The sequence below is a fragment of the Ipomoea triloba genome, chromosome 6 (genome assembly GCF_003576645.1).
Source record: "Ipomoea triloba cultivar NCNSP0323 chromosome 6, ASM357664v1".
NCBI classification, from domain to species: Eukaryota; Viridiplantae; Streptophyta; class Magnoliopsida; order Solanales; family Convolvulaceae; genus Ipomoea; species Ipomoea triloba.
In genome coordinates this window covers 15858169-15872384 of record NC_044921.1, presented here as the reverse complement: position 1 = coordinate 15872384, position 14216 = coordinate 15858169, and the positions used below count along the sequence as shown (strand labels likewise).

At 37.0% G+C, this 14216-nt stretch overlaps 2 protein-coding genes across 2 annotated transcripts; one reads left to right on the top strand and one right to left on the bottom strand.

Annotated features, from left to right (window-relative positions):
- Positions 1-1489: 1489 nt before the first annotated feature.
- On the top strand, positions 1490-7602 carry LOC116023256 (probable leucine-rich repeat receptor-like protein kinase At5g49770). Its single transcript, XM_031264244.1, has 18 exons — positions 1490-1774; positions 2412-2535; positions 2624-2695; positions 2779-2853; positions 2936-3007; positions 3119-3280; positions 3358-3432; positions 3740-3811; positions 3906-3977; positions 4079-4147; positions 4266-4340; positions 4480-4551; positions 5044-5178; positions 5275-5753; positions 5838-5996; positions 6084-6220; positions 6466-6921; positions 7005-7602. The coding sequence occupies exons 1-18, from the start codon at positions 1693-1695 to the stop codon at positions 7458-7460; spliced, it is 2844 nt and encodes a 947-aa protein (XP_031120104.1). The 5' UTR covers positions 1490-1692; the 3' UTR covers positions 7461-7602.
- An 11-nt stretch (positions 7603-7613) lies between these two features.
- Positions 7614-9000, bottom strand: LOC116023258. The gene has a single exon (XM_031264247.1). It carries the CDS (start codon positions 8998-9000, stop codon positions 7663-7665), a length of 1338 nt encoding a protein of 445 aa, XP_031120107.1. The 3' UTR covers positions 7614-7662.
- Positions 9001-14216: the final 5216 nt, after the last annotated feature.

Genomic DNA, 14216 nt, shown 5'->3' with positions numbered 1-14216 from the left:
GATCTCTGTCTAGTTTCTATCTGTCTTTCCCATTATTTGCATTGATCAAACACCTATAAATATGATTTTACAGTGATTTTGTTTAGATATTGAAGATCTTTCTTTGGGATAGTGATATTGCACTTAAAATATAAAATTCGGCAACATTTCGCGTCAATTTGGTCGGAAGGACCAAAATTGATAGAAACAACAAAGTTAGGCACCAAAATTTAAAAAATTTAAAGTTGTGCACCAAAATTGATAAAACTCAAAAGTCGAGTGATCAAAAGTGATATTAATTCTAAGAGATAAGTCAGGAAAATTTTTGTGTTAGTTTTAGTTCGTGTTCGTCAGACCATTCGTATGTGGGTTTAATCATTAAGTAATGTTGTATGATAGCTAGAGATATTGAGAACGTGTCTGTTTACCATGTCATGAGATTGACGAATCTGGTAGCTCACGTGCTGGCACGAGCAACTGATTCATTGTCTCTGGGTCGTGGGAGTCTAACCAACTGCGGTGTATTTCACACTTATTTATTCCATAATGCATTCGGCTTGTTTTTGCTTAAAAAAAGAGATAAAGGCAGGAAATTAGAGGCGGATGCAATGATGCAATAGAAGTCAAGAAATCAACGATGATGAAAGAGAGTAGCCAAAGTCAAAAAAAGCCATCTCCTAACTGACCAAAGCAAAAGAATCTGGAATTACTCAATGCCCACCTCCCAACTCGATTCTTACTCCATTGCCATGGAACTTGAATAACCATATTATATTCCACAAAGTGTTAGGTACTAGATTTATGAAGTATGACCCATCTGCATCTTCTTCTGACTGCTTGGTTGTGAAATGGTCCCATAATAAACACGCCATTTATTGCTGATTTCTTGATGCATACTGGATCACAAGGCCACTGCGTCTGGATTTTTAATTTGCAGTTCCTTAAATTCAAAGAACAGCAACCTGGCCCGCATGAACAGTTCAGTTGGTCACAATGGTAAAATTTAAAAACAGTGATCCGAGATCGCGGCGTGTGAGCAACCTATCAAAGTGAGGGGTGGGCGCAGTAACTCAGTAAGCAAAGGTCTCGACTCTGTCAGGCCAGGACGTGATATCCTTGGTACAGTTTGCTAGTAGCAAAAGACACAACTTTATTTTCTGATGTACCACATATTTTCAAGTGGGGAACCTTCTGATACTGGATTTGACCCTTTATTATTGTACACCAAACTTTGATTATAGACTTGTTTACTTTAAATAAAAAAAGGGTCAATATCATTAGTTTTCATATTCTCTGTCAATAATTCTTTTCAACATTTTTATCTAGCAACTTGGTTTTTGTCATTTGTGTTGGAAGGGCTTCCAAGTAACAGTACAGTGTCACTGACACTAGGAGACACTTGTTTAATTTAATAGTTGACTAGCCAGTAGCTAGTAGATAAGTCTTCCAACAACAAGACAAGGGTAACTTTTCTAATACGGAGTAATATATTTTTCTTTAAAGGAGAAAAATTGGAAATGGCAGTCCTGTCGCTGTGTTGTGAATGGGCAGAAAAGTACGTGGTCTGTGATCGTGTGGGATGATGGTTGGGCATCATTAATACAGAGTTGACAGCAAAGGGTACTCTGTCAACTGGGAAAACAAAAGAGAAGAACTTGGAGGAATGGTTAAGGTTTGAGGTTCTTGTTCAAGAAGTTGTTTATTTGATAAACAATGATCCCAAGAATCCAGCTGCTTTTGGTGCCTGTGTTTATCCAATTTTTGGGTATAGTGGCTTTGACAGATAACAATGATTGTAAGTTTATTTGTTACCTAGTTTTTGTTTCTTTAGTTTTGCTTCTTCCAATTTAGGCTTATGCTTAACTATCATGAGAATAGCTATCATGCTGTAGATTTCAAATAGCTTGCCTGTTATACTGTCTAATGGAGTTTACAAGTGATGCCCCTTCTGAATCAATTTCTTGAACAATCTGATCTTAAATGCTTGTGTATATGCATAATTCATCTATCTTAGCTTATGGTGTGAAGTTGTGAGTTTGACATGATGATATTCCCTAGTTCTGGGTAGTTGAGAAGTTCAGAAATCTTGGTTATTAGTAGAATATAAGGATCAAACGCTTATTACTTCGCCAAAAGCTATAATTTTTATCACTTGTTAGAATCAAGTGCTTATCACTGTGCCAAAAGCTATATCTTGTAGCGAAGGCATAGCCTTATTTCCTTACTGATCGCCATCACATTTTCGAGAGACAGGGTGGTGGACTTGGCCTTGGCTTCCGCCCAATAATCCCCTAGCCACCAATGGATGGATTTGGCCCTTTACGGGCCTCTGCCCAACACTATCTATTCCGATTACCTTGATATGGATTTGAAGCTGTAATGTCTGCTGTTCAATTTGTGGTGGCAAAGAAACTGACTTCTCTTTGATGCAGATGTCGCTTTAAAGTCCCTCCAAGATGGTTGGGAGAATGTACCTCCCACTTGGAAAGAAGGGTCTGATCCTTGTGGTGATCACTGGGAAGGAGTTGGTTGCAATGGTTCAAAAGTGGTTTCATTGTACGCTTTCCCCAATATAATTTTGCCTCCTACCCATTACTTCACTCGATATACTTTCAAGGTTGATGTGTTAACTTTTCAATTTTAGAACTTTATCAAGCATGGATCTGAGTGGCAAGCTCTCTGGAGATATTGAGGGGCTATCCGAGTTGCAGATTCTGTAAGTCTTAGAGATTTATCGTTTTCTCCATGCAAAGAAACTCGTCAATTTACGTTTCGTTTGTTCTTGGCTACTTTTTATAGGGATCTATCGTACAACAAAGGTTTGGAAGGACCTCTTCCTCGGGAAATTGGAAACTTAAAGAATTTGTATAATCTGTAAGAGAAATCTGAATATTGTAGTAAATACAATTTTAGTTGATGCTATTGTAAAACTAACGGTTCATGCCCGTATTAACAGAATCCTTGTTGGGTGTGGGTTTTCTGGACCAATTCCAGACACAATAGGATCTTTGAGCAAGCTGAAATATCTGTAAGGATTTTTACCTTGGTATTTGAATGAGAAGCTAATATAGAAATATTCTTTTCAGGATACTTTGCTGGTGTAGCTTAGTTGATTTTTCGCTTCTTACTTTTTATGCAGATCACTGAATTCAAACAAGTTCATTGGGCCAATACCGCCTTCCTTGGGTAAATTGTCGGAACTCTATTGGCTGGATTTGGCTGACAATGATCTAACTGGAAGTATTCCCGTCTCTGACGGGAACACACCTGGTCTTGATATGCTTGTTGGAACACGACACTTGTATGTTTCGTTCATTTTATCTAATGTTTATTAGTCTTGCTTGCTTTGATCTTCAAGCTATATCCATTCTGTTGTAGTCACTTCGGAGGGAACCAATTCACGGGCGAGATTCCAGCTCAGCTTTTCAGCTCGAATATGAAATTGAAGCATTTGTAAGTTCCACTTAACTATTATATATCCCTTTAAATTCTCTCACAGATTATGCTAAAAGAATTATGTTTTATATTAATTCTACTTGAGCCAAACTAGTTCTGCAAATGTGCCAAACCACACTGAACGACTAAATCCAATCAATTAGCTAGTCTGACCCATGGCCTTATAAACCTATATATTTCTCTATTATTTTCAATGTAGAATGAACTCTTAACAGATATAGTTAACAGTAAATTGGACATGTAAAACTTCTAGCATGCCACTTACGAATGGGCAATGGTTTCTTTATTTATTCAATTCGAGCAGGTTGCTCGAGCAAAATCAGCTTAAAGGAAGCATCCCGGAAACATTGGGATTAGTTCGAACTTTGGAGGTTGTGTAAGTATTCCCATCTTCTATTTAACGCTAATGGTTTACTGTTGACTATGCATTCATTACCTAATTTGAACCGAAATATTTGTGCTTGCAATAGCCGTCTTGACAGGAATTCATTGAGTGGATCTGTTCCATCGAACCTTAACAATCTCACATCCGTTAGTGAACTGTAAGCACACAGATTTGTCTATATTATTGTTCTGCAAAGTCATGCTAATCGAGCTGTGACTGAATTTTTTTTTTTTTTTTTTTTAAACTATGCATCTGCAGGCACTTGTCAAACAATAATTTGAAAGGCCCCTTCCCAAACCTCACTGACATGAGTCTTCTCAACTATGTGTATGCTCCAACGTTATTCCCCGGGATTTCATGATTATTCTTTGTCCAAAACAATTTTGTTATTGTTAATAACAGCAGTATCTGTGTTACTAATGCGAATTAACGGGTGATATTGCAGAGATATGAGCAATAACACTTTTGATCCAACAGATTTCCCATCATGGTTCTCGACTTTGGAGTCTCTTACAACATTGTACTGCTTTCTTTTCTCTTTCTCTCTCTGTATATGTGCATTTGTGTTTTTGTCTCCATTTCTTCAAAGAGAGTGAATTTCTCTATTTCTTTTATATTACTTGTTTTCTGAACCTTATTCATGGACATTGTACTTGCAGAGTATTGGATAATACAGGACTAGAAGGACTTATTCCACCATCATTTTTCAGTCTTGTTCAGTTGCAGAATGTGTGAGTTTGCTCTTATTTTTATGCCACTAATTTTGAGCATATATAATATATAAACATAAACGTGCAGTCCAACTATAAACTTAGACTTTTAGTTGAAATGCCCGCATGGGCTTAGCTCACTAGTTCAGTAGGCAGTATTTGGGATAAGAGACCCAAGGTTCGAAACTCGCTGGCATTTAGCCCTATCTGCCGAGCCACTGAGTTATCGTGATTTACGTCCTCCCAAATGCTCGGTCGGACCGGGATGTGGGCGTTGAGATGGGCGCATGTTGGTATCAGACCATAGTCCACGTGTTGCTTGGAGCCCGTCAAAAGTAAGCAGATCACACATGAGAGATGAAGCACATGTTTCAACCAGTTGCACTCGATGTGCCCAAATTTGTTGAATCATACATGAAAGATCTTACAAGTTTTGTCTCCTGTGATATTAGCTCTATACTTCAATATGCAATATAATGACAGATATATGTATACATTTTTTAAAATTTACAGCATCATGAGGAATAACAAACTTAATGGCACACTGAATATTGGCACCACCTACAGCAGCCAATTGCAACTAATCGATCTGCGGAATAATCTTATAGACTCATTTACACAGAGAAAAGGATATCACTTTCAGATTAGGTAAGCCAAAGCCCTTTTGAAACTAAGGGATTCTTTATTTACAAGACTAGTATTGTGGTGCTATGATCACACGGTTTTACTTTTCCTGTTTTGCAGTCTCGTAGGCAATCCATTATGTTTGGAAGGAAGCGGTGGAAGTTATTGCGCTGTTCCCCAACTGTCTAAGTCCTCTTATTCAACTCCCACAAATTGCTTATCTAGTCAGTGCACCTCTGATCAAATATCCAGTCCTAATTGTAAATGTGCTTATCCATATACCGGGAATCTAGTTTTTAGAGCCCCTTCCTTCTCCAACTTGGGAAACTCGAGTATATTCGATGCCCTTCAAGAGTCTATGATGCATTCGTTCAAATCTCAAGAGCTCCCGGTGGATTCAGTTTCCCTGAGCAATCCGGCAGATAATCTGAATGATTATCTTGTAGTGCACCTGCAAGTTTTCCCAAATGGCATGGACCATTTCAACCGGACTGGAGTTTCTGCAATCGGATTTGCACTTAGCAATCAGACTTTCAAGCCACCTCCATCCTTTGGACCGTTTTTCTTTCAACCCGATGTTAACTATAAATTCTTTGATGGTAATAGGATTACTTATGATATACGTAGTTTAAATATCTGAGATCATATTGTCATTCACATTCATCTTCGTCTCTTTGTGTCAGGTGATTCCACAGGATCGGGCAAGTCATCGAGTACAGGAATTATAATCGGAGCAGTTGTTGGTGGTTCAGTCCTTGTGATATTAGTACTTATAATCGGAGTTTATGCGTTCTGCCAAAAGAGAAAAGCTCAAGATGCAGCTAAAAAGCATGATCCTTTCGGTAAGACGAGGAAATAATGTTGAAACTACTTAATTTTACTCATGATTAATCTGTGTAGTTGTCACCGTTTTTTCCCTATAAATACAGCATCATGGGATCGATCCAAAAGCAGTGGCGCCGTCCCCCAACTACAGGGAGCAAAGTTTTTCTCGTTTGAAGAGCTCGCGAAATGCACAAATAACTTCTCAGAAGCCAATACTGTTGGATCTGGAGGTTATGGGAAGGTTAGATTGCATTTCTCCTCTTCATTTGTCATCCCCTTTAGATTATACTCGATATAGGTTATATTGCATTATGCATTTCCCTTTTTCTTTCTCCTTTTGATAAGGTCATATTTCATGATCTGGTTGCTTCCATTTTGGAAGGTGTTAAGAGTCTCACATTGAAAATATATGGATTTATAATGCCATGAGTTAGACTAATTAATTAATTGGATTCAGTCTTTTAGCGTGGTTTGGTCCATGTGCAGGTATACAGAGGAGCTCTTCCTCATGGGCAACTAATTGCCATCAAAAGATCTCAGCAAGGATCTATGCAGGGCGCTCCCGAGTTCAAATCTGAGATTGAGCTCCTCTCGAGGGTTCACCACAAGAACGTCGTTGGCCTTGTTGGGTTTTGTTTTGATCAAGGCGAACAGATACTGATCTATGAATTTATACCGAATGGTACACTGAAAGAAAGTCTGACAGGGAAATCGGGAATCAAGTTAGATTGGATGAGGAGACTTAGGATAGCTCTTGGAGCAGCCAAAGGGCTGCAGTATCTACATGACCTTGTAAACCCGCCCATCATCCACCGAGACATCAAAACAAATAATATTCTGCTGGATGAACGCTTGAATGCTAAAGTTGCAGATTTCGGTCTCTCCAAGTCTCTAGGCGAACAAGAGAAGGCTCATATCACCACTCAAGTTAAAGGAACTATGGTGAGCGAAGCCTATTGTTATCCGATATTTAACTCATTGTTCCTTTACATGACGAAAGATAATTATTGGTCTTGTTTGAATAGGGGTACTTGGATCCTGAATATTACATGACGAATCAGTTGACAGAGAAGAGCGATGTTTACAGCTTCGGGGTGGTGCTTCTGGAGATCATAACCGCAAGGCCACCTATTGAGAAAGGAAAGTACATTGTTCGAGAAGTGAAGCAAGCGATGGATAAGACTAAAGACATGTACGACCTTCAAAGCCTTCTCGACCCAGCCATTGCCCCAAGCGTGACGCCTAGAAGTCTAGAGAAGTTCGTCGATATAGCCTTGAGGTGTCTCGAAGATGTGGCGACCCAACGGCCAACAATGAGAGAAGTGGTGAAAGAGATCGAGAGCATCATGGAAATGGTGGGGCTAAACCCTCACGCCGACTCTGCTTCGACTTCCGAGAGCTATTCGGGAGTGAGCAAAGGCTCTGAACATCCTTACAGTGATGAAAGCCTCTCTGTCTACACTGGAGTGCTTCCCAAGTGAAGATAAAAACAGATTTTAGTGTTTGAACTTTTTGTTCTATTGTGACATTTGTATATGTTTGTTTGCATTATTTCTTCGAGATGGATCAAGTGTATAGTAGCATATATATATATTATTGAATGCAAATCTGAATTGAGTGAAAGTATAGTGTTTTGGCAATACAACATGGTATTCATAGGACTAGAATACAAGATAACCTTAATTAGGTCATTGGTTTTTCCAGGAGAGCAGAGAAGTACCATTCATTCTTGTCCCTGCCTTTGTCAAGCTTCATCCCAGCATGCCACCTGAGTTTCTTGAACCCGACCCTATCAATCATGGGAGCGTAAGTGGCGTTGAGCTGCGATGCAACGCAGAAGAAGCGGTCGAGCCAGAACAGCCCTCCAGGCCTGAGCACCCGGTATATGTCGAAGAGTGTGAACTCGAGCAGGGTGTGGGGGATCCAGTTGCTCAAGACGTGCATCGAGTGCACGATGTCGAGTGTGTTTTCGAAGAACGGGAGCCTCTGGGAGACGCTGAGGTGCATTGAGAGCAACCCCCTTGAGGAAATGAAGCTATTGAAAGGGCCATCAAAGTTCATGGAGGTAGTGATGATGGTGATGTCCCTCTCCTTCATCCTGGCTGCAAATGTGCCTGATCCTCCCCCGATGTCCAGGCCTATCCGGATCGTGCCATGTGGCTTCGTGGCGAGGACTTGATCAATCCCGAAATCCAGGCCTCCATTGTCAAACAGCCACCTATTCTTCTCCCTGCCTTGCAAGTGAAAACAGTCCTTGCAGTCATAGAACCCTGGAGTGAGCCTTCTTTCTATGAGGCATTTATAGCTCTTGCAGGAATATGGGTCCCAGATAATGCTCGTGTCGGGTGGTGTAGACCACAGACTATCGGGCAATGGCGTTGGCTCAGTATACCCCACGGGCGATTTTGGGTGGCACCGACGTCTGGGGAGGGGCTCGCAGCCCCTCAGCATAAGTTTTTGCGCGAAACCATCATCCACCGGGCACTCCTCTCCCACATCGTAACTCATATACCGTGCCAGCTCTTCTCCATACCTCAAACACGCCCCTCCAACCGGGGGATAAACTTCATCCGACCCCATTCGAGGCGCATATCCCAAGGGAAGCTTGTGAGAACCCATCGAAAGCCTAGCTTCATCCGACAAGCCAGCAAGAAGATCATCGTAACTCAACACATTTGAATCCGGGGTTTGGTTAATGGCCCGGTTTAGGACGTTTAGCTGAGATAGGAGCGCCTGGACAAGGCGGTCACTCGACCTGAGCTTTTCGTGCAAATCCGTGACATATAACCGGCTCGCCTTGAGTTCCCTTTGTGTGGAATTAAGCTCATGGAAGAGGGAGTTATAGCCGAAGATGTGTGCATAGTTAGAAGTTGTGGTGAAGTTAAAAGGACCAGTGAAGATGTATATAGTGAGAAGGTTGGTTAGCACAATGAGAGCAAGAAACTTGAGGTTAAACTTGATTTGGGTGTTGCGATTTTGTGGGTGCTTTCTGGGCAGATAATCTTCATTCCCACTTCTCATTTTGTCTCCACTTTGAATTGCGTCTCCCAAAAGTCTCTGGGGAAATAGATGTTGATGAGTCTTGGGGATTGGAATTTACTAGTTTAGAAGCCATTAGTGGTCTTGGTAATTGGTTTACTCAAAGATGTCAGTATAATATTATGCTACTACTAGTTGCTTTAAAATATACAAACTTACTTTGACGATCTGCACAGTTTCCCTTCCAACACGGAATTTAAGAAGAAAGAGAGAGGATTCAGAATTAATTATGTATAAGGAATTCATATATAGGGATCCAATGCAGCTATAAAACTTGTATCGGATCGGTGAGAAAGGTCAAGTCAAAATTAAATGAAAAAATGTAATGGCCGTGTTTGGTAACATAGTTAATTTATCAGTTAATTTTGATTTTTTGATTACTATTAGCCGTTTGACTTGGTTAAACAACCAATATGAGTGTTTTCAAAAAAAAAAAACAATCAATATGAGTTTTTGATTAATTAGCTTTTTGTAGCAGCTTATTACTCCAAAACGCTAAAATTCAAAAAAGTTGCTCGATATCTTTCATACAGCATTTTGAAAAAGTCATTTTACATATAATCGGCTATCAGCTAACAACTAATTGTTTATGAAATATCTTTCTACAATTAGCTAAAGCTATCAACTAGTCAAACCTAGGGGTGTAAATGAGCCGAGCGGCTCGCGAGCTGCTCACGAGTTGTTCGGTCAAAGCTCGGTCAAATTCGAGTTCGAGCCGAGCTCGAGCGGCTCGTTTAATAATCGAGTCGAGCTCGAGCTCTAATGTCTTAGGCTCGTGGCTCGACGAGCCGCTCGCGAGCGATATATATATATATATATAATATAATATTATAGTTTATTTTTAATTGAAACATGAATTTAAAATCAAACAGGTTAAATTCGAGTTCAAAATCGGACTCGAACTTGAGTTCGAGCATGAATTCGAGCTCGAACAGTCGAGCTGCTCGAGCCGAACTCGAGCAGCTTGAAAATTGCCGAGCTCGAGCTCAAGCCACCCTATGTTCGAGCTCGGCTCGGCTCGTTTACACCCCTAGTCAAACCCACTAACCCAATCAGTTAGCAGCTCTCAGCTAACAATTATTTACAAATCACCCCCAATATTTATGGAAAATATAATATTAATCATGAATAAAGTATTTGTAACATCAAAAGTATTACATTTCCCTATAAGTATTCGATTACTAGGGACATTGAGGACATTGTTGTCCATCATGTAAGAAGGTCAGCGAATCATGTAGCTCACGTGCTTGCACGGGCAACTGATTCTTCGTCTGTCCTTGGTGTTTGGGACGTTATTCCGGATTGTATTTCTGCTTTGGTTTTGAGTTAAGTTAATGAAGTTTCGTTTGTTTTCAAAAATAAAAAACATTTTATTTCTAATTAGTATTACATTTTTAAATATAAATATTACATTTTCATCTCTTTTTTTTTAAAGGAAACAAACCAACTTTATTAAATCAAATGATCAATACATAAAGGAATAGAATGCAGCCAAACTGAAGGACCAGTTTGAGAACGAGTAGCCCTAGCAACCGCATGAGCCAACTTGTTCACTGATCGGGAAACATACTTAATGGACACTTCATCAAAGTGTCTTTGATAAACCCTGCAATCCTCAATCACACAACCTGCATAAGAATAATCAACTAAAGCTCCATTCATTAAATTGCATACCGTCTGACAATCCGAATAAAGTATAATTTTTGTATAGAGACAATCTCTAGCCCAGGATAGTGCTTCCTTAATAGCCATAGCTTCCGCCAAATGAGCATCATTTAAACTTCGAAGCAAATTACATTTTCATCTTTGATTTAACTGGATTCAATGAATCAGTCTCATAGGAGGAGAGATTTGTGGCGTAATCCGAGCATTCTGAAGCTACTTTTCGTCACTTATATTGAGGCTGCCCCACTTGGCCACTTGTGCAGTCAGAACTCCATTTAGTATTCCCTTGCCAATCACAAGATTGTGATAGTGTATTTTAGTGTATCTATAAATGCATAGTAAATTGACATGTTTTTGTCTACATTTTAGCATATAAGAAAGTAACCTAAAATATTGTATTCTATTTAGTTTTGGAGTGATGCCACCTAATGAGCAACCAATTTATGAACCATCAATAAATATAGTTTTTTTAGATGCATCTCATATTAATTTAAAAAAAAAAAAACTGCATCTCATATTAATTAAGATAACATTATTTCAAGTGAGTGTTGACTTCAAGAATAACAATAATATTAATAAAGAAATACGATTTATCTTTAAAATAAATAATTTTGATGTAGTCCAAAAAATATTACGGGATAATTTTCCGCTTCAATTTATTGGGTTAACGTTGTTTGAATGTCTTCTTTGTCAACAAATTCTCCCCAAGTAGTTAATATGATTTGCTTCAATTTTTTTTTAAAAAAATCTATGTTATTAATAGAATATTTGGTAAATAAATATATAAAATTATTTTATATTATAAATTTGATACGGAGCATGTAATTACAATTTACAAGATATAGTGTAAAAAAAAAAAAAGACAATGAATAATGTAATGAATATAATTAATTAATGACTTTGAAGGTAAGGAATCTTTGCATGGTAGAAAATAAAGACAATGTAACTAATCGAATTATATTTTTTTTTTTTAAATTTTTTTAATAATGAATAATTTTTATTGTAAAAAATAAAGACATATAAGTAATGAAATTATATATCTTTTTAAATTTTTTGATAATGAATAATTTTTATTTAGAAAATAAAGATAATATAACTAATGAAATTCTATATCTTTTTTAATTTTTTTGATAATGAATAATTTTTTTGAATAAAGGAATTGTAAAAATCAAATTCTAAATTAAAGAAATGCATATGTATTTTTTTGTTGTAGTAGTTGCTTTAATAAGAGTAATAGAGTGAGTACTTACTTTTTAACATATACTCTAACATATTCGTAGTATATGTTTAACAAATATGTCAACTCTGGTTGGAATGCGGTTCGAACTTAAGACCTTTCTTATAGAAATGGGTAAGTTAAAAGTTAACAGAATATTTCGTTACTAAACTTTATAATAACGGAATGTGGGTTATTTAAGGAAAGAAAATAATATAATATAGGGTAAAGAAGAAAAATAATAAAAAATTAATAAAATTAAAATAATATGAACCATTCGTTTGAGTAATAATTACCACCAACATTTTTTTTTCTTCCTGTTAGAGCCCTAACTTTATTGGCTCTTATTAAAATTGCATTGTATGTATATGTATATTAAGATTGTAGATTGTAGATGTAAATAAGATGTATAATGGAAAATGTTATTATATGTTTTCTTAAAAGGAGGTTTCACATTCCTAGAGTGATTTGTATTCCTAAAAAAGGAGGTTTCCCATTTCTCTTTGAAAAAGGAGTTTCTAATCACATCTATAAATACTCAGAAAAACTCTAGGGAACATACTTCAAGTCTCTAAGTTTTCAGATCAGAGGTGAAGCATTCTTGATTTATTCGGTTTACATCAATCAACTGAATCAAGTAAGTCTTTAGCCTTATCCATGATCACGAACGTTGTTTTTTTTTTTTTTTTAATTCTTAATTTGGTTTGTGGGATTATTTCTAAAATTTAAATACCCTTTTCATATATATTTGTATATGTTGGTTGAGATTATTTTTACAAAATTATAAATTCCTTTTTTTGTTATATATATATATATATATATATATATATATATATATATATATATATATATATACTTATTCGACTTATTCGCTCTAACATTAGTTTCTCTTCCCATGTTTTCATACCATTAGTATTACATACGTAATGCACTAATGCAGACATGTAGTACGTACAAAATGGCATAGCTCTGTGAAACAGATTCCATTGTAGCTATATAGACATGTAGTCGGTGGCCTATTTGACCCTTATTCCTTTTTTTTTGGTTATGGAACCGAAACCCATTTTGGTTTCAGTCCGCTTTCGATAATAAACGGTTCGTCTGGTTCAAATCGAACCGTAGTCAATATATACAGCGTAACCCTAATAGCCATTCTCGTCGTCTCAGCCTCTCAGTGACTTCAAACATGTGGTTTTGTTATTATGTTTTCAGGTTCCTTTAAGTTCAATATATGTATTTGTGTGTATACATTATATTCTTAAATATTTTCAACTTGTCAGGTCATGACTTTGACCGCTGAAGTCTTCGAGCTCGAGTTAAATAAGCTGAGAATAAGCGAGGAGAAAACCAACCGGGACCTCAAGAGTATGCGTGAAATGTCGGACTCTATGCGGGCCGAACGTAACAAGAAGAAGCTAGAAAAAGGGGACAAGAAGCTAAGAGAAGTTGGCAAGGATAATGTAGTACTACAACATTACAGGAAGCTAAACAAGAACCTAGACGAAGCTTGCAAGAAGGCAGAAGAAAGTAAAAAGAAGCTACACAAGAAGCAAGAAGAATATGACAAGAACGTAGAAGAACTTTTCAAGGAGCAAGAAGAAAATGGCAAGAAGCTAGAAGAAAATGGGAAGATGCTAGAAGAAATTCGCAAGAAGCTAGAAGATATTTATCGCGAGATGTTCAAATCAGAGTTGAAGGCATCTGGTGGTGCTGAAAAACATATGAATTGAAGCTAGTACAACTGTACTTAGTTCTGCTGTGTTTTCTTTCTTATACGTTACATAATTCGTAATAAAATATATTTCTTTTTAACTTTTATATTCATAATACAATTCTAGATTAAAATTACTAATCGTAATAATACAGTAAGTATTTTTCCTACAACGTAATTTATACTATTAATAAAAATAAAATCTTATATTTTAACTTTTCGTCCAAAACACTCCTATACAATTAAGACAATTAAGGTGTACAAAATATTGTAAAATATGGTAATATAATTAATCATCTTACTACAATTGTATATTAAAATGTGGTAATATAGTTCCTAATAAAATATATTTCTTTTTTACTTTCCTATTCATAATACAATTCTATATTAAAATTACTAATTGTAATAATACAGTAAACATTCTTTGAGAGGGTTCTTTTCCTGATTGGTGTACCTTCTTTTTTTCTTTTTTCTTTTTTCTTTTTTCTTTTTTACATGGGGGATACATAAAGAGGAAAGAATTAAAATTTGTAGAGAATAGGGAAAAGTGATCTTAAGAAATGCATTTTCCCTTGACTTAACATGCACTCCCCAAGGCCTTTTTTC

Excerpts from the sequence above, each read along its gene's own strand:
- LOC116023256 (XM_031264244.1), top strand. The coding sequence starts at position 1,693 with ATGATCCCAAGAATCCAGCTGCTTTTGGTGCCTGTGTTTATCCAATTT. Across the intron at positions 4,148-4,265 it reads ATGAGTCTTCTCAACTATGT|AGATATGAGCAATAACACTT; the intron begins GTATGCTCCAAC and ends GTGATATTGCAG. Across the intron at positions 6,221-6,465 it reads GATCTGGAGGTTATGGGAAG|GTATACAGAGGAGCTCTTCC; the intron begins GTTAGATTGCAT and ends GTCCATGTGCAG.
- LOC116023258 (XM_031264247.1), bottom strand. The coding sequence starts at position 9,000 with ATGAGAAGTGGGAATGAAGATTATCTGCCCAGAAAGCACCCACAAAAT.